Here is a 24,837-nt window from a genome sequence, read left to right on the forward strand (position 1 = left end):
GTTTGAGATACATGTGTCCTACATGTCAAATCACGTGAGATTTGTCACGTAGGACGCGTGTTTCTATTTATAACTCAACCGGTATCTACTGTATCCAATTTTGGGTATGTTTAAATAGACACTTAAACTATCATAAAGTTCAACAAGTAGACATACGCGTTTTACATGGCAAATTGTTTGAGATACAAATGTCAAATCGCGTGAGATTTGTTACGTAGGACACATGTTTCTACTGTAACTCAATCGGTATCTACTGCCTCACAATTTTGAATATGCTTAAGTAGACACTAAACCATCATAAAGTTCAACAAGTAGACCTGGTCGTTTCACGTGGCAAATCGTTTGAGATACATGTGTCCTATATATCAAATCACGTGAGATTTGTCATGTTGGATGCATGTTTCTACTTGTAACTCAGCCGGTATCTACTGCATCCAATTTTGATATGCTTAAATAGACACTAAAACTATCATAAAGTTGAACAAGTAGGCATGCACATTTCACGTGGCAAATCATTCGAAATACACGTGTCGTACATGTCAAATTGCGTGAAATTTGCTTAAATAGACACTAAAATTATCATAAAGTTGAACAAATACACATGCATGTTTCACGTGATAAATCGTTCGAAATACACGTGTCGTACATGTCAAATCGCGTGAAATTTCTCACGCAGAACACGTGTGTCTACTTGTAACTCACCCCACTCCCCCCCAAACCTCCCACCCCACCCCACCCCACCCACCACACACACACACACACACAAAACACTAAAACGCGTAACTCAACAATATTATAAGACCAAACAAAGTCCCACACACATCAACTCATTTCCTCTTTACCAAAACAAAAAACAAAGCAACAACAACAACAAACTTTCTTTTATTTTTCACTCACATTTCTCCCACAAAATTAACATGAACGTAATCGAAGAACATCCCCGTGGGCCGCCACACGCGGCCCTATTAGCCGGGGTAGTCGTAGCAGTGATGATCGCTCCATCATTAATTGGAGAAAATGGCGAAGCGATCACTGAATTTATATCTGAACTACTTACACCAATAGGTTTACTATTATTGCCAATAATATTACTACTTATAATACAATTTTTATCATCTCCAAATGGCTCTTTCGTATCGAATATTTTTTCGAATGGTGAACCAAACTCGATACATCGAGTTAGTGGTTCACCTATCGGTGTTGCTTTTGTTCTTGTTCTTGTTCTTTTTCTTTTGTATAATCGGTTCTCGATTTTCGGTGGTGGTGATGATGACGATGATTGAAGTCACGAAAGTACCAAACAGAGACGGATTCAGAAGCTGGAGTTTCAGATTCTAACACAAGGCATGTGATTTATATGATTTGAGATCTATTATTCGTACTTAATTTGTCACATTTTTTCAACATATATACGTACTTCATGTATCTATTGGTTCAATATTTAAGATTTTTAGTACTGAACGTGTCGTATATTTGAAATTGTTAGTTCAAATTTTGGTATTCATTGAAATTTTCTATTATTTTTCATGCATATATTCGCGTTCGATATCGAAAGTATTGCATTCAGTTGAATAGGTTATATGGATATTTCATGGTAGTTGAATCTCAATGTCCATTTTATAGATCTACAAGATCTTCCACTAAGGATTTTTTTTATTTTTTTTGATTAGGTGTATACGTAATTAGGCTCCCTATTTGTTCCTTCGTAATTACTATCATAAGAAAGTCGGCCCTATCTCTAAAGAGCTTATGCTCGATGACTTTAGTTTCTTTACTTCAAGGGGTCTCAAAGATTGAATTTAGTTGTCAATCCTTTGTCCACGAGTAAGAGAAACTTTATCCTTCCTCTAATAATGAGAAGAAGAGAGGGGTACGGTTTGACGGTTAGAGTTTTATTTCTAGAAATGAAGTCGAGGCTCACTCTCGATAAGGTTCAAAGCAGAAAGTAGAACTTAATATCTCGTATTGGTATATAATTCATTAAGATACTATAAGAAAGTATAAAAAAAAACAAGTCATTTTTATGGTATTTCCATTTTTGGTACGTAAATAAATTTTCTACACTTTCACCTAATTTGTGAAAAAAATCAAAACTAAATGAATCAGACTCCACTTTATTTGAAAGTCATTGAAAGATACAATTTATAGAATTTTTTTTCTTTACATTTCAAAATGCTTGTACACTTAGCTTGTTCCACTCTATGTATTAAAGTCAAATGAATCAATTTAAACATTGATAGATCACATTTGTAGCTAAGGGTGGGTGTTTGATATTCGGTTCGGTATTTTCAAAGTTCGAATTTAATATTTCAGTAATTGGTAGTTGAAAGTAAATATCAAATATCATACTTATAAACTTCGGTTCGATAATTGGCAAATTAAATTTTAATTTAATATGATATTTGATAATACTATATTTCTATTTGTCTAACTAAATTTTTGAAAATCAACCTACTCATCGTAAAAGCAACTGCAAATATATTCAAATAACAAGAATCACAAGATCGTCAAGAGTACATGGTAAAAAGTACATGGTCTATTCCTATAAAATATCCTATCTCTTAATAACAAGATTTGGTGTCAAACACAAGGGGCTTGAAAGACTTTATTCGTAAATTAAACTTTTATTCGATAAAAGGGGTTGAACCGAAGTTTAATTATCAATTATTTTCGTTAGATAATTGAATTGTATATCTCGATTAATTTCACTACATATCAAAAACCCAATTTGGGCTTTAAAAAATTAGTATGCATGTGTTGTCTTTCGTAAGGAACTTTTTATCGAAAACGACAAATAGAAGAAGCTTATATCACAAATTTGAATTAATCAAGATTAAAAGTGAATATATCGATCATCGAATAAAAACAAAAAGAAGCATAGTGGTCTTAATATGCTTAGCAAATGTGAAACGACAATAACATACTTAGAATCGTTTGGTAGGAGGGATAAGGATAACTAATCTCGAAATTAATTTAGAAGAGGAGCTTATTTCATGTTTGATTGAGACAAAAATGCATGGAATAACTCATTCCGGGATTAGTATTTTTCTTATCCCTCCTTAAGGATGGAATAACTAATTCCGAAATTAATAATACCGGACTAACTTGTTTTCCAACCAAACGACAACCCCTTAGCATAATCACATAAGTGAGGTTAAAGAATGGTATGTATGCAACCTTACTCCTATTTTGTGAAGGGAGAAAGAAGGACAATCCGATATACTAAATGCCCGAATGCGCAAAAAAGATGGTATTATGAAAATCTATTGTACACGACCTTATTGAGCATTTCTTCACAATGGTGATGTGAACTGTAGCATAGTCAAACCAAGTGGAGAGTCACTAATAATTGTTAAGGAGAATTTTTCAATTTTTCTATGCTATTGTGTGCCCATCAGGTCCAAAGATCCTAATTTTCTTAGTCTATTCATCAGATCTAGAAGACACACCATGTGAGAACCAAGGCTCTTTCCTCCACTACAATATTATTTGATTTCAGATCTAAATTGCACCAACCAAGAAAGTTACTTAGATTAATTAAGAAATCAAATACTATAATTAAACTCACATTCTCTTCTTTTCTGTATTCAAGGTCACGGTGGAATCAAACGAATAAAACGAGAACCCATACAGCCAGCTCTACCTTTGATTGGTATTGAAGGTTATCGTTAACGTTAGTAGTTAGTACTACATTTTTAGGTGTGTGTGTTTGCTTTAAATAAATTGAGGGTAGGAAAAGGGGAATGGGGGAAGGCATTACAATGTCGGAAAGCAAACCCTACCCTCACTGACTAGATGAAAGTTCGGATACCTAACTAACTGAGTTACTAAGATTCCCACACTACATTTTGTAGAGAGGGTTGAGTGTGGTCACATTCTTGTTAGGTTTGGAGACCAGCTAGACCATTTGTAGCGTTGTACATTACTTGAATTCTATTAGAATATTCTACCTAAAGTCTGAAATAGCCTACCATCCTCCTTCAAGACCTCATTGTAATTACTCCCTCTTTTCCAACTTATATGACATGATTTGAATCAACACACAGTTTTAAAAATAAATGATTTAGACTTTTGAGAGTTACCGTCTTAAACATGTTACGACATTTTTTGTATGAATACACGACAACAATAGCATACCCAGCGTAATAAAGGGCACGATGCGCATACAAACCTGGAGAGGCATTGGTTAGCTTCTAAAACAAATAAGTAAAATCAGGAACTTCCGAAGAGTTTTAGTGCGCGTATTTCACTCATCATACAGTTTTAAGAGTCTGAACATGCATGACTGGCTAATATACAAGATTACAAGGTTTCTATCTCGGAAGCAAGGTATTATAATCACTGGAAAATATGCTACGCTTATTTCATTATATTTTGCATTCGTTTCAGTTTCCTGTGACTAACCAGCAGTAGTACTAGCAGGTTGTGGAAGCGATTAATAGATGGGAGTACCGAGCACTGCAAAAATAATAATAATGCGAAAAGGAAAGTGTAAATAAGGTCAGCAGCCTCGGGTTCTTTTCTTGGTCATCCATAACAAAACGAGAACGATGCTGGTTAAAACTTGTGGAAATGAAGCTTCATTACTTGCCTTATCTGCCAAACCAAGCCTCTTCTTAGCAAACAAAAATGTTCAACTAGCGCCAGAGCGCTCCATCCCATCTATAGTCAATAGACCTGCACGATCAATAGAGCAAAACATAGCAAAATTACTGGCAATCCCCATTAACATTTGAGCATTAGATATTATATAAGGACATGTTTATATGAACAAATATCATGCCTTGACTTGCTTCAATTCTATATCTATCAGATAAGTGCAGGTCGAAGTAAGTATTCGGGGAAATCTTAAGGGAATTGTATCAATATCTCGAATAAAGAGCTCACAACAGTTTATGCTAATTTTCATGCTATAAGAATCTAATATAACTTGAAAGTGGGAAGGGTCACCTATACACATATATACAAGTACACTTGCATATGTCATTCAGAAATGCATGAAATAAAAGATGGTCCACAGCATTTGCTCTAAAAATTGCGAAAATCAAGAAGCTAAGCCTCGGGAAAAAAACTATAATGACATCAAACCCTCAAAGTCATCACTATAAAAAGAGAACTGCCAAAAACCAATCTGCATAGTTTGATAATATGCATCAAGAAGACCTGAAATACAGATAAAAACTTACGGAAACAATCATAGTTAGGAAAATAAGACCATACAGTTTTAAGCAATACGAACAAATAATTAGTAATGCTAAAGGTTAGCTTATGTTGTAAGACCTCAAAAGCCCCTTTAACATTTTGAAGAGTACTAAGATTTGCTTAAAAATTAGTAATGCTAGACGAAAAGTAACATTAGTGACAGGCCTGACGCTAGGGCCAACGACTGAGACAGGAGCTCCGGGTGGATGACGTCCAATGACAGCTATGTTGCATCGAACGTTTATATTTTATAGTAGAGGAAAGTTTATTTTTTTCAATTTATCTTGGATACATGAGAAATCTTTCTATCTCCTATCTTCATTAATTCATTTCTGAACCTCAATGCAAAATATATCTTCCTGTGGTGATGCATACTTCTGTGAAGCTGTGGGGTGAACTAAAAAAAAGTGTACAATAGTTTTGGGTGACATGGATACAAATTAACCCCTGATAAGGCACTATTGCATAATATGTTGAATGAATATTGACTAGTCCAGGTCCTAATGATGACGTAAAACATCCCAGAATTTGGAGTCCTAATGATGACATAAAACATCCTAGAATTTTATACGGATTTTGATAAAATCAACACATTCAATATAGCAGCAACACTTTTTCAACAGAAAAAAAATCGAGCGAAATGAAACTTAGCTAACCTCATGCTACTTCAAAAGTCTGAAGCCTGTCACAGTGAGGAGTTGGGTACTTCCTGTTCCATTGTCGCCTCTGGAGTTCTATATGACAGTAACGACCAAGCATATTTTTGTAATCCCTAATAACATGGTCTTCAATGTTATCTCGGTCAGGACTACCAGGAGGATATTTCTGATCAAATTCATGCGATTTAACAAAATATTCTACTCCATGATCTTCTGTAATCTTCCTAAACTGATATTGGTAGTTCTTCTGCAAAGAATACTCAGGCTCCGAGAAAGGAAGATAAGCAAGTAAGATGATAATCAAAAATGGTAATAACTGAAGGAGGAGAAGTAAGTTAGGCCCAGTGGAACCTAAATCCTCTCTTTGGGGAGCAGCATTTGTTCTTGTCCTGTAAACATGAGCTGTCCTAAACATATCAGAACGACCAAAAAACGCCCTGAAGATCTCATCAGGATCAAAATCATCATCATAATAGCTGTGACCAGTTCGCCTCCTGCGCCTAACATTATGCTGCTGATTATACTCAAATTCCTCAACCAAACCTGTCTGGTCGTACTGCCTCCTCGAATCATCGTCACTCAAACACTTAAATGCCTTCGATACTTTCTTAAACGCCTCTTCAGATCCTGGAGCCTTATTTTTGTCGGGATGAACCTTCAATGACAATTTTCTGTATGACTTCCTAATCTCCTCAACTGTACAACCCTTCTCTAGACCAAGAATCGCATAATAGTCCTTCTTAGTCTTAATTTGCCTAATCAACTGAACATGTTCTTCTGTATAGTTCCTCTCCCCATCAGATACCTCATCAGACTTGACACGACTTGTGACATTTTTCGTATTCTCAACGCTTCTAACCTCACTCGAGGACTCGGGAGTCGACGACTCCAGATTTTCACAAGCAGCCAAAAGATCTTCCACAGATAGATCACTGTTAAGGCGCCGTGCAATTCTGATAAACTTGAGTGCTTTCTGCTTATTGCCAGATGCAATTGCCTCCTTGGCAATACCAATGCATCTTAAAGCCTCATCCTTGTTACCATCCATTCTAGCATTCAAAGCAACAACTTCAACTCAACTTGACAAGAAACTCTAAAGCTGAAAATCACAGCTCCGAACAAATACACAATCTTCTAGAGACCACAATACTCACAGCGCTTGCATTTCAATCACCTGATTACCAAAATATATCTAACAAATTACTCAAAGTAATCACACAAAAACATGCATGAGCACTGCACAGTATTGGTCTATATCAGATCAATCAAGATAAGGAAAAGAAAAATACACTATCGGCTAGAGATTGCGATAAACATGCTGTGATGAAAAATTTCTTTGACTACCAAAATACATAACAAATTGCTCAAAATTATCAAAAATGCATGTAATGAAGCATAATAATGTAGATAAATATCACAAAAGTTGAAAATATGACAAGTAATGAAGCATAAAATGAGATGTTGATGTTATGGATCAAATTTCTTATAATTCTATTACTAATAAACTAAACCGAATCAAAAACACACATACTAATTGGATCAGAATACACACACAAAACTAAAAAGTTTCTGCAATTCAACTCGCCTTGTCACAAAAATACCAATCAATTACTCAAAGTTGCACAAAACTATAATGAAGCAACAATCGAGAAGATATCAAAAAATTAGGGCTTAAATCATCTAGTAGAAACCACAATACTCAGAGAAGCAACAATTGTAATTCAATTTTCCTAAACCACAATACTTAGAAAATTACAAAATTCACACACGAAAACATGTAATGAATCAGATTATCGATGAGATACAGAAATTGGGTCTCAAGTTATTTATGATTGTATGACAAAACAACGACACACCCAACCAAAAACACTCTTCTTAATAGGATCAAGATACAGGGAGAAGGAGTTATTGCAAATTCAACTCACCTAATCACCAAAATACCAAGCAAGTTACTCAATATTAACACAAACAGAAACCGAAAAATAGGCTTCAGTGGTAGAGAAATAAATTAACATCAGACAAAAGATACAAGTTCTACTAGAGATCATGATACACAAAGAAGCCGTGACAGCAACACAACTCACTGCCTAAATACCTACCAAATGACTCAAAATTATTACAAGAACACGTTGAATTGTCTATAATCTAATACACACGAACTAAATCCACTGAGAAATAGAAATTTTATTAGGGATCAGTATCACAATACACAGAGAAGAAAACTAGTTCAATTCCCCTAATTACAAAAATATCAACCAATTTCTTCAAATCATACACAAAACATGTAATATGAAGCAACAATTGATGAGATATTGAAAATAGGGCTTGAACTGTCAATGATTGTATTATCAATGAATTAAATCTACTGAAAAATATTTGTTCTACTAGGGATTATGATACACACGGGAGCGTGATCGCAATTCAATTTTCCTAATTACGAAAATATCCAACCAATTACTCCACATATAAAACATGTAATGAAGCAAAAATTGATGAAATATTGACAACTAGTGCCTGAACTACCAATGACTGAGTTACAGATGAATTAAATCTACTGAAATATACTTGTTCTACTAGGAATTACAATACACACAGAAGGGGATTGCAATTCAATTTTCCTAATTATGAAAATACCCAACCAATTGCTCAATTTTACATACAAACATGTAATGAAGCAAAAATTGATGAAATATTGATAAGTTGGGCTTGAACTGCTAGTAACTGTATTACAAATGAAGAAAATCTACTGAAAAATACTTGTTCTGCTATGGATCACGATACACACAACAGCAAATCACAATTCAATTCCCAATAACGAAAATACAAATTGCTCAAATTTCACATATAAACATGAAATGAAGCACACATCGCTGAAAACTTTACAGAAAAAAAAAATCAGCTTTATCAAAACTGCATTATGCGAAGGAGATATGATCGCAATTCGATTTCCTTAATTACGAAAATATCCAACCAATTGCTCAAATTCATATATAAACACATATCGAAGCAAAAAAAAAACAATGAAATATTAAAAATTAAGGCTTGAACTGCCAGTAACTGTATTTCAAATTAATTAAATCTACTGATAACACTTGCCACAATACAAGCAGAAGCATGAGTGCAAATTCAATTCCTAATAACAAAAGTACCAAACAAATTGATCAACTTCACATATAAACATGTAATGAAGAAAAAAACAAAGGCTTGAATTATCGATAACTGGATTATACTAGAAATCATGATACACGCGATGACAATTCAATATCCTTTTACGAAAATATCCAAATAATTGCTCAAATTCATATATAAACACATAATCAAGCAAATAAAAGGCGTGAACTGTGAACAACTGTATTACACTAGAGATCACACAATACTCACGAAGGAACCACCATCGCAAACTTCGCAATTCAATTTCCTTAATTACGAAAATATCCAAACAATTCCTCATACAATTGCTCAACCTCACATACAAATATGTAATGAAGCGGAAAAAAAAGGCTTAAACTGTGAACAACTGTATTACACTAGAGATGATCACACGATACTCGCAAACTTCACAATTCAATTTCCTTAATTACGAAAATATCCAAAAAAAATTGCTCATACAATTGCTCAAATTCATATATAAACACATAATCAAGCCAAAAAAAGGCTTGAACTGAGAATAACTGTATTACACTAGAGATCACACGATACTCAACTCACCAAGGAACCGCCATCGCAAACTTCACAATTCAATATCCAAACAAATCCTCATACAATTGCTCAGCTTCACACAGAAACATGTAATGAAGCATAAAAAAGGCTTAAACTGTGAATAACTGTATTACACTAGAGATCACACGATACTCAACTCACGAAGGAACCGCGATCGCAAACTTCGCAATTTCGATTTCCTTAATTACCAAAATATCCAAAACAATTCCTAAAATTCATATATAAACACATAATCAACTGTGAATAACTGTATTACACTGGAGATGATCACACGATACTCACGACGGAACCGCGATCGCAAACTTCGCAACTCAATTTCCTTAATTACCAAAATATCCAAACCAATTCCTCATACAATCGCTCAAATTCACACATAAACACATAACGAAGCCAAAAAATCGATCGAAAATATGGAAAAATTAGGGCTTATGAAATTGAATCGTAAATAAATCTAATGAGAAAATTGTAGGAGCTGCACGGCGGAGTAGTTACCTGTTACCGGAAGTGAAATCGGAAGAGGCGACCGATTGACCGGACGGCGAGGAGAGGAGTTGAGGTAAAAGGAAAAAATGAGATACGTGAGGAGATTTGGGGCCTTTATAGTCCCACCAATTCACACGCGCCACATCAGTTGAAGAGTCATAATATGACGACGATATTTTTTTTATTTATTTATTTAATATAAAATACTACTAACTTGTCCCATTTTATGTGTCATTATTTGATCGGGCACGGAGTTTAAGAAATAAGTAAAGACTTTGTAAAATTTATAAAATGATTTCTCTTAAAGTTATTTTAATATTTATTTTTTATTGTCCTAAAAATACCCCTTTGTTTTTACTCAACTATATTCGCAGTATCAGGATTTCGATCGCCCAATCGTTCTTAGATCTCGATATGTTTGGCTAACTACGATGGAATAGAATCATTCTAAGTAGAACCCTTTCTTACGATATGTTAGATAGAGCGGGATCGATCGTGTAATAGCCCTCAGTCCTTTCCTTATGATGATTCATGCCTTGCTCGTGCCTTTTTCGATATATTGAATTATCATACCTAATTTAAGATAGCGTGATGCCACAACAGTTGGGTGACACCCACCATTTGATGATAAATGATGGCGTTTGATCCATAAGTAGCTATGAGCCTTCCAAAGTAAGTTTCAGCCTAAGGGTAGGATAGGCAAGTATCATGATGCACTTGTGACTGAGGAAGAGTGTTGATGGCACTTTTCCCTAATAGGAATGTCTTTGTTCCACTTTATGCAGTGGGACCCATTAAGAATAAAATGAAAATAATGTCATTAAATTATTACCAAATAAGAAAATGTGACATTCTTTTTTAGACGAATCAAAAAGGAAATGGCAATACATAAATGGTTACCACTAAGTATATGTTTTATACTCCTTTCATTTAAAAAGGAATGACCTAATTTGACTTGGCATGGAGTTTAAAAAAATAAAGAAGATTTTTGAATCTTATGGTATTAATTAAATTAAAGATATGTCAAATATTCCAAAATGTCTTTTAATTTTGTGGTGTAAAATGTGTCATATGAAACGTTAAAATTAAAAAGTTGCTAAAAAAAGAAGGGACTATTCTTTTTGAAACCGACTAAAAAGGAAAGTGGATCATTCTTTTTTAAACAGAGCGAATAATCTGTAGATATAATATATGGGGAGGAGTGTTTTGCTTGTATTTGTGTATGTAAATTATAAGCTCTTGTTTGTAATGTGTTCTGAGGATCTCGAATAAATAGTTTATAGTATTGCTCTATTATTCCATTTAGTTTGTTTATATGTTTTTTATGGTTATATTGTTATCTGTCTTGAGTAAGTGATCTATCGGGAAATGTATTTTGTTGTTTATTTTTTATGTCTTTTTGTAGCTATACGATTATCGGTCCTAAGTCAGAGGTCTATCGGAAAGAGACACTCTACTTCATCTGAGGTAGTGGTATGGACTGTGTATACTTTACCCGCTTATTTCTTTTATTACATAGCGGTGTGTTATTTCATTTAGTTTGTTTATACATTTTTTATGGTTATATTGTTATCTGTCTTGAATCAGTGATCTATCGAAAAATGTATTTTGTTGTTTATTTTTATGTCTTTTTGTGGTTATACTTTTATCTGTCCTAAGCTAGAGGTCTATCGGAAACAAACACTCTTCTTTATCTGAGATAGTGATAATGGAATCAACCCACAACACGAAAACACGACACAAAACACAAGACAAACCGAGGACCAAAGGGGAACAAGTCTCGGCCAACAATAATACCACAAGAACGAGATGATACAAGGTGTACTTTACACCAAAAACAACCAACAACAACAAGAACACGAGATGATAAGACAACAACAACAAGATAACAACAACACACGGCTTTACTAGAAAAGAGCACAAACACGATTACAAGAAGTGTAAGGATAGGAAGTGAGACATCAACTCTCACAAGAACTAAGAACCTAAGTGTATGTCACACACTAAGACCCTTAATACTTGTAATAGGCAACACCGACACTCTTACAATGACACAAGAGGGCGTGAACCACTCAAGTGCCAAGGTTTCTAACAATGTTTGGCAATACTAGCAAGTCCACCCTAGCATCACCCTCATTTCGGATTTGGTGGCTTTTCCAAGCCTTAAACTAAGGTGGTACACTCCTCACACTAGAGAGAGTTTGGTTCAAGTGTTACAACTTTCAATATCAATAAACAACTAAAGAAATAAAGACCTAATACTAGCCTATTTATAGACTTATTACAACATAAGTGAAATGTCCAACAAGCCCTTAATGAAGGGAAGACAAAAGGCACCTATGGAGTGTAGTCCAAGTGTAGTGTATGGACGGTTTTTGGTGCATAATTAAGTCCTCTTTGTCTCTTCAATTGCACACACCAAGTCTCGGGTCCAACGCGTACTCTTATAAGCCCATATCCGTGATTATTCTTGTATCATCCTCTCCATCTTGAGAGGAATTTGCCCATAAATTCACGGCTTCACTTCATGCAATTGGCCACTTGAGGAAATCACTCAAAACAGTCCACAAAACATGAAGATGGCACAAAATAGTCCGCAAAACATATGAGGAAGCCGAGGGCTCAATAACACAAGGCTCGGCTAACATCTTCATTTTGAACCTCGGCTTCCTCTCTATCTTGAGCCTTGTCTTCAATCTCATCCAAAGCACATCCCAACTCCTTTCTTGGTGGCGGGTTCCTTGTGGTTCCCTACGTCTGCCCCTCAACTTTCCTTCCATCATATAAGCATCATTGTAGACTCTATGTCCCTCATGTTCTTTTCTACCATACTCCTTTATATGGACATATCGGTTTTGGGGAGGTGGAGTTTTGGTTGAGAGGATTGTTTTGGTAATGTGGAGCTTCGGTTGTAGAGATTGAATGGGAGGTAATTGGCTTCCAAGTCCCTCTTGTTGGACTTGATCAAATTGAGAGGGAAGTGACCTATTTAGATCTCGGGTTGGAGGGCATTTGGTGGCTTGGATTATGTCTATGTCATTTGGTGGTGGTCTTGGAGGATTGATCGTTTGAGGTAAGGTTTCAGGAGTAGAAACACGAGAGTTCCTTCGACTCTCCACTCGTTCCATCATCTCAAGTATAGTAGACATATCCGAGCTAACTTTTTCAAGGCCAGCATTCGCCTTAGCCATGTCTTGGGAAATAGCATCAAGGTGGGCCAAAATGGCTTCCATTATGGCCAAGAAGTTACCTACAAAATAGAAAATAAGTTAGTTGTACAAAGGGGTGATGTGACAGCCTTTGATTGGTTGCGGATAATGATGTGGCAGCCTTGGAATGATTGTGGAATATTGTGGAAATCTAAATTTTCTTTTAGGATTTGTCAATTCACTTTGGAAGAGAAGAGTTTCGGTTTTGGGAGGAAAACAAGAAGATTTGGAGCCTTTTCAAATTCAAAAGGGCTTTGACTTTCCTTGCACCTTTTTGAAAATTTTTTGGCTCTTTCCTCTTTTATTAGTCTTGGAAAGTGTCCTTTCTCCCTTTTGGTAACAAGATTTTTTGAAAGTCTTTTGGTCCCTTTCCTTTCTTATAAGAGTCTTGGAACTTGTTTCAAGATAAACAAGAAGACTACACTCTGCCACTTGGTCTTAAGATCAAACACTACTTATTGAAGGTTCTTCTTGTCTCAAGACATGAAGATTGGCCAAGAACACCAAGAACCTTCAACAAGATTTAAAGACCAAGGTTCAAGTTGAACCTCCCAACAACAACAACACCTCTTTCAACACAAATCCACAACCACAATACCAACAACACACCTTTAAATGTTCAAATTTTGAATCCACCACAACAACACCAACAACAATTCGGCCCAACTTTTGAATTCGCACAACAACAACAACACAAGTAGGAGTTCAACTTATATCTTGACTCTATTAGTGTTAGGGAAGAACAATCCAACACTAATAACACTCAAGACTCACAAAATATACCTATATCTAAACTCAAAGAACAAATCTCGGCCAAGACAACAACAAGAACAACAACTTTCTCAGCCAATAATACCAAACTCAAGAACACTACTCTTTTTGTGATATTTTTGACCTTAGACGCCTTTTCTAGTGTTAGGAAACAAATATCTAACACTAGAACACACAAATCACACAAAAATCACAAGAAAACTAGGCACAAATCTCGGCCACAATAACAACAAGACACAATTTTGGCCAAGACAACAAGAATGGACAGATTTGCTTCTTTTTGGAATTTTCAGCTTTTCAACACCTCCTTTTTTTTTTTTGATTTTTCGACTTAGAGAGCCCAAGATTGGTAGTGTAGGAACACAACCAGCCTTAGCTCTGATACTAAATGATAACGGATGCAACCCACAACACGGAAACAAGACACAAAACACAAGACAAACCGAGGACCAAGGGGAACAAGTCTTGGCCAACAATAATACCACAAGAACGAGATGATACAAGGTGTACTTTACACCAAAAACAACCAACAACAACAAGAACACGAGATGATAAGACAACAACAACAAGATAACAACAATACACGGTTTTACTAGAAAAGAGCACAAGCATGATTACAAGAAGTGTAAGGATAGCAAGTGAGACATCAACTCTCACAAGAACTAAGAACCTAAGTGTATGTCATACACTAAGACCCTTAATACTTGTAATAGGCAACACCAACACTCTTACAATGACACAAGAGGGCATGAACCACTCACGTGCCAAGGTTTCTAACAATGTTTGGCAATACTAGCAATTCCAACCTAGCATCACCCTCATTTCGGATTTGGTGGCTTTTCCAAGCCTTAAACTAAGGTGGTACACTCCTCACACTAGAGAGAGTTTGGTTCAAGTATTACAACTTTCAATATCAATAAACAACTAAAGAAATAAATACCTAATACTAGCCTATTTATAGACTTATAACTACATAAGTGAAATGTCCAACAAGCCCTTAATGAAGGGAAGACAAAAGGCGTCTATGGAGTGTAGTCCAAGTGTAGTGTATGGACGGTTTTTGGTGCATAATTAAGTCTTCTTTGTCTCTTCAATTACACACACCAAGTCTGTCTCTTCAATTGCACACACCAAGTCTCGGGTCCAACGCGTACTCTCATAAGCCCATATCCTTGATTATTCTTGTATCAGATAGTGATATGGACTGTGTATACTTTACCCTGTATATATTTTACTCTGTGAGAATACACTGAATATTTTATTATTGTTGTTGTATAATATATGAATATGAGAATACACTGAATATTTTATTATTGTTGTTGTATAATATATAAATATTTGTATGTATGTCTTATGAAAATACACCGCATATGTTATTGTTGTTGTTGTATTGTATATAGATATTTGTATGTATGTCTAGTGTATTTAAGATTCTCCTATACTATACGACAACAGTTCACAATTTATAAATACCTTAAGGAGTCATTTGGCACGAGGATAAGCACGGATATTCCACGAGATTATTTTATTTCATTATTTATATGCGATGAAATAATCTTGAGATTAACTAACATCTCAAATAAAATTAATTCTAAATTTTACCTTGACATTATTATTCTTATTACACGTATAAAGTGGTGGTCTCTTAAGGATTAGATAATTTTTTTTTTTTTGATTTCTATCTGGTGTTCGGTGCCCGCACTGGAGCTCTGACTAATTCGGATCGCGCGTTGCAGGGCCCATTAAGGTGGCAGCGCTCCCAACAGAGTTTTCTCCATACCCAGGGTCGAACCCTCGACCTCTGGTTAAGGATAGAACAGCCCCATCCACTGCACCACAACCATGTTGGTCTTAAGGATTAGAGAATTATCTCCATATAAAATTTGTCCAATGTTTGGTTGTGGCCTGTGGGTATTAGCTAAAACCATGAGATTACATGTCCCATACAAAAAAATGAAATTATAGTTTGTCCAAAAACCTACTAATAGTATAATTGTATGACATCTTGAGCCAAGGGTCTTTCGAGAACATCCTCTCTACCTAAGGGTTAGGTCTACATACACTGCCATGTCCAGAACACACATGTAGGATTACAGTTGGAGTAACTGGCAAAGTTCCTACCATCTAACCAGGAGGTCACGAGTGCAAGCCTAGAAAACAACCTCTGGCTGAAATGCAACGTAAGGCTACGTACAATACACCCTTGAAGTGAGACCCTTCCCCGAATCCTACGCATAGCAAGAGCTTTAATGCACCGGGCTACCCTTTTATGTTGTTGTATAAATGACATGAAGAAAAGGAATGCCTATTTAGCAATGGAGAATTTCTTTTCCCCTCTTTTTGTTCACCAGGCATGTTATACATTGAGAATGAGCTACAAAAGAATTTACAATGCTCTCTTCCTCTTCAAAAAGAAAGGCAAAAGGCAGCTACATTACTAATGCAAAAAGGACTTACTTGAGCTTCCAAACTTACAAGAATGGAACTAACTTCTGTACAACACTGAATTCTAATCCTACTAACCTCCATTAATGTTAGTGTGAGAGCCTAAAATGCTTGGACTTTCCAAAAATGTTTGTTGCACCCGTGTCGGATCCTCCAAAAATGCACTACTTTTGAAGGATCCGACACGCGCCCGATGATATTTTTGAACAGTCCGAGCAACATAGGTGGGAGCAATCAATTTTCATCATCAGAATCAAAGTTTTGTCTTCTCCTTAGAGACTCAATCACTTCAGGAGGCTTGTCTCCTCTGCTTAATGCTCCACCTGAATGAGACTTTAGCCTAGGTGCCTTCATTGCACTGAGTGGTGGAGTTGATGTTCCTCTATTGACTTCCCTGAGCACTGACCGAGCTGCGACAGCTGCCACTGCATCTGCCATGGCTGAAGCTATTTTCGTATTGCCCTTTTCGGAAGTCTTGTTCATGAAGGTTGAAGTTGTAGGATTATTTGGTGAGCGATAAAGATCTTGTCTTTGCATGGTTGCAACTGCTTCAGCAGCAGCTGACTTTGCCTTCATGGATTCGTATGTTTGCATATCGTAAATGAGCTCTTTCTGGAGTTGCTTATCAGCAACCAACATGTCATCAATCTCACTCTTGTAATCCTTAAGGAGGTTCCTAAGGCATTCCATGAGAGAACCAGTGAGAGGACTGTTTTTGCTCTCAAGTAGACGTTTCAATTCGATAAAAATGGGGATTGTATTCTGGATTAAGCTTTTCTTTACTGCTTGTGTTATTGCTCTTCCCTTTGCTGCTGAGGATGGTCCTCCATCTGCCCCTTCTTCTTCCACGTCGCCTGATTCTGTGGCCGAACCGCGGCTAGTGGAAATCCGGATCTCCTTACTAGAAAGAACTTGGAATGCATCCTGACCATAACACAATTCGAAATGAGTACCAAAACAAGTTTATTATCTGACAAAATTTCTCCCATCGATGAAGGAATCTACATAATCCTCACACACACTACATAAGATTTAAGCTGACTGCTAGTGAACACAAGACAAAATCTTCTATCGTAGTCCAACATTAAGGAAAGCCGCGGATTATGGTTTTTAGGTAATATGCGCTACTACCATTGTTTTCCACTTCAACTTGAAACTATATGTAGGTTGGTTTTAGCATTTTAAGCAACCTTCTGTTCTGGAATAACAGAAACATGGTTTTAGAAACTACTCTTCAGCAATAAATACTGATACTAACCAGTAATAAACCTTACATGAAGTCCTTTTCGTTTTTTCATTTTTGGCGGCTGAGGTGGTTGGTTAGGAATCGATACCTGCAGAACAGACTGTCCAGTTGTATCCTCAGTGTTGAGCAAACCATCAGATGCAGCAGCAAGGATCTCTGCACATATTTTGGCAAATGTGGCTAGTAGGTGTTCTGGAGCCATTTGTTTTAGCAGTGTCACATATATGTGCATTCTTGAAGACCTTGACTTCTCGTCATTTCCTCTGAATAGCTAGAAGTTAGAAGAGTTTCTTGTTACCGAGCGATAATGACAACAGACAGAAACATTCTTACCGTATAGAAAAAATCCGGGTCTCATTTCGTGAATTCTGAGGATTACTGGATCCAGTATGAGCATTGCAGTCATTCAGCACAAACATGGCTTCTACAAAACCATTATAGGCCAAAAGTGGTGCTTTGGCTGCAGAGAAATTGCAAAAAAGGGCATAATAAGTGCATCATGCATAATATACTTTTAATTGCTAAATTCGCGGAGATTCAACCTTTCAATATATTTCCAAACAGAAAATCAGCCAATTGTCTTATCTTCTCTGATTCATCAACGAGAGATAACAGGAACCGAAGGAAAAGCACTCCTCTCCATTTGACGTAGTCTCGCTGAGAACAAGAAAGGACAGATGACAGTTAACAAAGCATAATCACGATTCACGAGCTTGCCTAAAATTTAGAAAGAGAATGACTTCCGGAGTGTACCTGCAATAGTCTGGATAGTAGTATAAATGTCTGCCTTCTAACAAGTTCACATGGATCACGTAGGCACTTGGTGATTTTTGATAGGTAACTTTTTTATTAAGAATGGCACATAAAAAATTATGTCAGGGAAAACGATATGCGCAAGCTGCTATAGACATGCTGATGAATACAAATGGACTCACCAGTCAACTAGAGCAGTATATCGTACACAGAAATCTGCCATGACTACAACTATGTTGTTGCGGAGGGAAGCACAATCACCCTTCTCAAGCTCCTGGATATCATAAATGATAGAGAACATTCAGTAGCAGAAATTATATCGTCGAGTAACAATTTGAATGGGCAGAATCTCCATATGAACCTAATGGGTGGGTGACCTACTTTCTGAAGTAAATGCAAAACAAATGCTTAAACAGAAAAGAGATCCAAGTTTTCATCAAACCCGTCTGCCTTCTATATAGCTAAAAGAACTTAGTGACAGTGATAAGTGATAACATGTAAATATAACCGTATATTCACCCTCAAGAAATATCCAGAAAATAAATCCAAATGAAACACATCTGTGTTTCCAATCACGTGCAACTTGTTAGTTTCTGCAATAGTTGATTCTTCAGTCATGCAGAGACCTTGTATGTAAAGCAATGTCGGAACAAGTCATACCTGGACAAACAAAGGAATGTAGCGCTTTGCAAGTTTCCCATCAGTGAGGCAGATCTTGCCCATGGTTAGCCAAGATTGAATGTACAAAGAAGGAGCAATCTGCTTTATGGAAATGGAAGGGCCTGCTGGTTTCTTAGCTCTAGTGTTACTGGTACCAGAAGTGATCATTGTGTGTAAAATGGGAACAATGGTTGATACATTAGCCGAAGGACAAATAATAACTAGAGATCCAATAGTATGAACTGCAGTTATTGTTTCCGGTAACAAATTAGAGTGTGATGCCACTGTTCTTTTTCCCTTTCCAGTCTTACCCCCAAGTGGTGTGAGAAAGATATCATTTCTGTGTTCTTCCTTATTCTTTGACATGTATGCATCTAGATATCTGGATGCTTTGGATATTAGTTGATTTACCCATTTTGTAACAAGGGAATCACCCTCTTGAGGATTCAGAGCCTTCCGCTTGCACAAAGTCCTGAGTGCTTTCACATGCGCATTAACCTGCCACAGCCAAGCCAGAGAGAGATAACAGTTTACAAGTGCACTAACTTATTCACCAAGGCAATAGTGATGCAAGATATGACCGTTTTCCTCGAAGGTATGATCAGAAGGCATAATCACTTTGATACGAGTACAATCATGACCTTGGACACTTTTTGAGTATTTTGAAGATCGCCTAAAAGGGTGCACAAACCCAAGTGTGAAGAAGGCCCAAACCCGCCCCTAAAGTGCACTCAATGGGTGGTTTGGAGCCCATTAATGAAAAGGCCCTTTAGTCTTTTGCCTCTGATTTTGTAATGTAATATAAATAGAACATTATAGGGGTTCTAGTTCTTTAGTTGATTATTATTATTGAAAGAACACTTCTCTTAGAGTGAGAGAGAGTCCAACCGAAACTAGGCATTGCACAAGTGTGGAATCATTTGTGTGTTGCATTTTGCTTGATACGTTGGTGCTTGGGTGGTGGACGCCTCTCTTGTGTCAATTGTAAGAAATAGGTGATAGTTGTGTGTAGTGTTAAGGGTTCAAGAGAGGAATAAGCTCTTGGGTTCTTAGAATTATACCATCCATTTGTCTAGCTTTCTATCTTTATTTTGTTGTAACCGTTGGTAGTGTCTTGTATTGTAACCCGTATTGTTCTTGTTGTTATAATGTTATTGTTCTTCATCCTATTACTGTTAATCTAGTTTGGGATTGTTGGATGCCAATAGGTGTTAAACACCTTATTCTCTTGTGTTCTTGTCATTGTTCTTGAATCCAAGTGTGGTGATCAAAGAGGTCCACGGTTTCTTGACTAGTGGACTGCTTTTCTTGTGTTCTTGTCGTTGTTCTTGAATCCAAGTGTGGTGATCAAAGAGGTCCACGGTTTCTTTACTAGTGGACTGTTTTGGTGTGTGGTTTTTGTGTCTTCCTTGGTCATTCTTGTATCACACTTACCAGGAAAAACAAAGATCAGAAGGCATCATTTTAAACACCAAACCCCTATGTTCGCATTTGTAATTTGATTGACCTCTGTCCATCAAACTACAAACTTGTGTTCTCAAACTACAATTACTGTTGGAAGTTTAAAAGCACAATGCACACAAGAAACCAAGGTCTCTCCCATTTTGGGAACTGCTTTTGTTGTCGTATTGTTATACTGTTTGCAGTATGCTTACAGATTATAAAAGCTCAATTTTATCCCTTTAGAGCTTCACAGTGTAATAGACAACACACCTTAATTTTGAGAAGTTGCTACACCAAGTCATAGAACTAATTCATATTCACCTAATTACCCTCTGTAAATCAAAAGTTTCCAGGCATTTTTCCTTGTATTAGTCAATTGAAAGTTTTCATTATGAGAGATCATAAACTTAAGGAATATTGTCTATCAGTATTAAAGCATAGATATATGTAATATACCATAGCAGCTGGTGGAATTTCTGAAATACTTAATAATATATCCATTGCTATAGGTTAGGCATATTGAAGTTGAAAGCTCAGGAAAGCGGAAATAAAAACGTATTCTAGCACTTTCATATCAATGCTTCCTTTCAAGAAATTTGAAATCAAACTGCAGGCAGCCAGTTAAGTTAAATGAAACACCTAGATTATAAAGAGACTTGTCGACCTCGTTTGACCCTCACATGCAAATTACATATAATCTCTACCAATGCAAATTGGGCAGGACACATGAAATTATAATGCAAGATGTTACTGATGGCAGATACCTCTGTCGAATGCATGTCGAACTCCTCTAAACGTTGAAGAAGGTTATGAGCTAGATCTGCTGCAGGCTCAGGAGGCAGATCCATAGAAACATTAGAGATTGTTTGCAAAAGATATACACGATCTGCAGCCCATGAAAAAGTGTTTGATGTTGTATTTAGGCCTTCCTCCTGGCAACCTGGATCCCATGAGCTATCATGATCTCCAGTGGCTTTATACTTATCAAGGAGCTGCCAATGATGATGGAGGAATTCCCAATCCGTAACTCGGGAAAGGAATGCTGACACCTCTGAGAGTAAAAACCAAGCACCTGGAGGAGCTGTCCACTTATCTATTGGCATGGAATTGCTCAACCACAGAGATTCGGACGACCTTATGATATTTTGAAGTGTAGTTACAATCTTAGGCTTGAGTTTTTTCTTCTTTCCTAAATTTGTGCAGATCTTCTTCACCCAGGGTGTCACCTCTCCGTCACATATCTCCCTCAATATACCTAAAGCTCCCTGAGGATATAACAATTCCATTTTCATATCTAAAGATGCTGCCTTGCTATTTGAATTACTCGCAGATGCATGATTTAGGGAATTGCTGGATCCAGCTCTAGAAATACGGTCGAGAACCAACTCTAGGAACAGATTCTCACACTCTTCCTGTATGCTAGACTCATTATCAGTTATTAGACGAGGAATGGAATGTAGCCACTCCTTAACTACACTGCCTTCCGTGAATATCCTAAATGCCTGTAAAGCAAATGTAGACATTGAATGAGATCAAACTAGGTAATAAATGCTACATCACAAAATGAATGGAGAAGGCAGTGAGCAATCTCATAAATGCAGAAGAACATATATTAATTTGACATTTGAAAGCTAGAAGTAAAGGAAACGCAGAAGGCACGGAGTTGATAATATTGGTGCAAGTGCATCCATTTTCCTAAAAATGGTCAAATGATAACAGAAACCTAGAAAGACAAAACGAGAATGATGTGGGCTTGATTCATGTAGTTCTCAATTGAAGTAAGCATAACACGTACAAGTGGAAAAGATAAATGTGAACAAATGTTTGAAGGCAATCGTAAAAAAAGCACCACAAGCGATAATGCTAGAAGTAGCTGAAAATGAGACATTGGTATTCTTTCCTCAAATAAGGGGAGGGAAAGTCATATAACTAAGCAGTTTGCTGCATGACCATGTACATATAATGGTAGTGTAATGCATTTTTACATTATTGGATCCGCAGCATCTTTTCTGCCTATTAAAGAAGGGAGGAAATTAGAACTACGTATGTATGGGGAAGTGTGAGCGACTTTATCACAAGCTGTGTGATAACAGGTCACCAATTTGGCATTTATTTTATACATGACTACCTTAAAATAACTAACTGATGATCCAGGAAACTAAATGGAGGCCCACTTTTAACTGTTAACAACATCAAATACCAATCAATCAATTATCCTGAAAATCCAATCCAATTGTTATTAGTAAGACTGAAATTTTCTAGCACGTTTAACTTGATACCAACCATTGTGCGTCGCGAAATTAGACAACTTCTCTAAGTGATATTTGTTAGGCTCAGAGTCAAATCTCTTCAATATAGAAACTTTGCCAACCATCTATTTAGCAATAAATCAGTGTAATAACAATATAAATTGCACTAAATCACTTAACCTCAGAAAGAGCTGAAATTGCCGCTTTCCTTATGCTAACAAGTGGATCCGAACACGCCATGCCCAATGTCTTGAGAAAATCTTCATCTGGAGCAATTTCCGAAAGAGATGTCAGCTTGGATATTACAAGAAGAGCAGCCTTTCTGACTGCAGCCTTCTCATCCGTACACCGTTTCTTCAAAATACTATTCATTAAACCTTCATTTCCAACTGAATCAAACCCCATAAACTTCTTCAACACTGATTTACTCCTATCATTACCCGAGAAAAACCCCACCAATTGAGCCAAATTTGTCAAAGCTCGAGCCCTTATTCCAGCGGTTGCATCAGAACACCGCTGAATCAACACCTCCAAACAACTCAAACCCCACGAACTTTCAACCTCAACATCCGAATGCCACCCAAACGGATCCTTCAACGACATCATTAACGCTGGAATAAGATCCACAGCTAACAACCGCAGCTGCGCCTTCCCTTGACTCATCTTCACCACGTAACTAGCAAACGCATCTTGATCTTCAAAATCCATAACCTTAACAATTTCCACTATTGCTTCAACAGCTCCAGCCCGTGGCTCCGCCTTTTCAGGAGCCTTCTGCACAATGTACTTAGGCAAATTCAAAACTACTTTCTTTACATCATCCGATTCTTTTGCCAATCCCATCATTCTACTCACCACAAAATCCAAACTTAAACTCCTTGCAGGCGATTTCACCAATATTATCAAAGGTGTCAATGACTTCAATATCTCGACAGCTGAAACCCCTTGATCCCCATGTTCAACCTTCATTACTTCACTCAAAATCTCGCTACACAACTCACTAAACCTCCCATAAACCCCCGAATTCCCACATAAATCAACTGCCTTAACCGCGATTTCACCCATAGTTTGTACTAAACTCCTTAAACAATCCGGAAATCGACCCAAATGAACTAACCCCAGCACCAATTTCAACCTCTCAAGCACAATAAACAACACCCTAACATCAAATTCACTCTCATTTCCACTATCCCCAACACTCCTCTCTCCTTTCCGACCTTTCGCCTTTTTCTTCTTCGAATTTGACCCCGACCCATTTGGTGAAACCGAAAAGGGTGTCTTAAAACCCTGACGAATCGAACGAAGCAGCGACAAAAAAGACATAGGAGTAAAAAGCGTAAATACAGGAGAATTCGGGGTTAAAAGTAGAGATAAGTAAACTTTCGAAGCTAAAATCGAAACCATTGAAGGTGAAGAATCCATTGTTGTAGCAATTGATTCAATTAACCTCGTCGCCGACAAATTTCTCGACGATAATTCATCGTAAAAATCTTCAATATCAATTGGATCTTTCGTTTTCAATGTGTGATCTAAAAGAATTTGCAGATCATTCAACGATGATTCTGAAATGGGTTCTTGAGTTTCCAGATCGCTTGCTATTCGTTGGATAGTCTCCTCCATTGAAAATTTACGGGAGAATTTCGAAGCCATTGTTGAGGTTCAATGAAGGTTTTTGAGACTTTGGGGGGGTGAATTGTATTTTTTGTAATTTGAATTTTTTGGTCTTCCCGCTCAATTGTGAAATGTTAAGAGTGAAATAAAGTTACATATTTTATACCCACAACCGTGAGGACTTGTTTGGTGTGAGGTATAAGGAATAAATAATCTCGAAATAAAATGAAGAATTATTTTATTTTATATTTAATTGGAGGTATTGGTTAGTATCAGAATAATTTATCCACAATTTACACCATAGTAATAGGATAAGTCATCCCTATATATATATATGATGGGATAACTAATTTCAGATAATCTCGGGATAAATTATCCCGAGACTA

The 24,837-nt window shown here is 36.7% G+C and overlaps 2 protein-coding genes across 2 annotated transcripts; both read right to left on the reverse strand.

Moving 5' to 3' along the window:
• Positions 1-4,186: 4,186 nt before the first annotated feature.
• LOC107851003 (chaperone protein dnaJ 49) lies at positions 4,187-10,233 on the reverse strand. The gene is made up of 3 exons (XM_016695882.2): positions 10,074-10,233; positions 5,859-7,035; positions 4,187-4,677 (listed from the first exon to the last, which is right to left on the reverse strand). Exon 2 carries the CDS (start codon positions 6,907-6,909, stop codon positions 5,860-5,862), a length of 1,050 nt encoding a protein of 349 aa, XP_016551368.1. The 5' UTR covers positions 6,910-7,035; positions 10,074-10,233; the 3' UTR covers positions 4,187-4,677; position 5,859.
• Positions 10,234-16,429: 6,196 nt separating this feature from the next.
• LOC107851317 (condensin-2 complex subunit D3) lies at positions 16,430-24,584 on the reverse strand. Its single transcript, XM_016696274.2, has 9 exons — positions 23,021-24,584; positions 21,356-22,093; positions 19,149-19,646; positions 18,671-18,762; positions 18,489-18,576; positions 18,278-18,392; positions 18,069-18,195; positions 17,824-17,998; positions 16,430-17,413 (listed from the first exon to the last, which is right to left on the reverse strand). The coding sequence occupies exons 1-9, from the start codon at positions 24,488-24,490 to the stop codon at positions 16,724-16,726; spliced, it is 3,993 nt and encodes a 1,330-aa protein (XP_016551760.2). The 5' UTR covers positions 24,491-24,584; the 3' UTR covers positions 16,430-16,723.
• Between the last annotated feature and the right edge of the window lie 253 nt (positions 24,585-24,837).

The sequence above is a fragment of the Capsicum annuum genome, chromosome 12 (assembly GCF_002878395.1).
Source record: "Capsicum annuum cultivar UCD-10X-F1 chromosome 12, UCD10Xv1.1, whole genome shotgun sequence".
Lineage (NCBI taxonomy): Eukaryota > Viridiplantae > Streptophyta > Magnoliopsida > Solanales > Solanaceae > Capsicum > Capsicum annuum.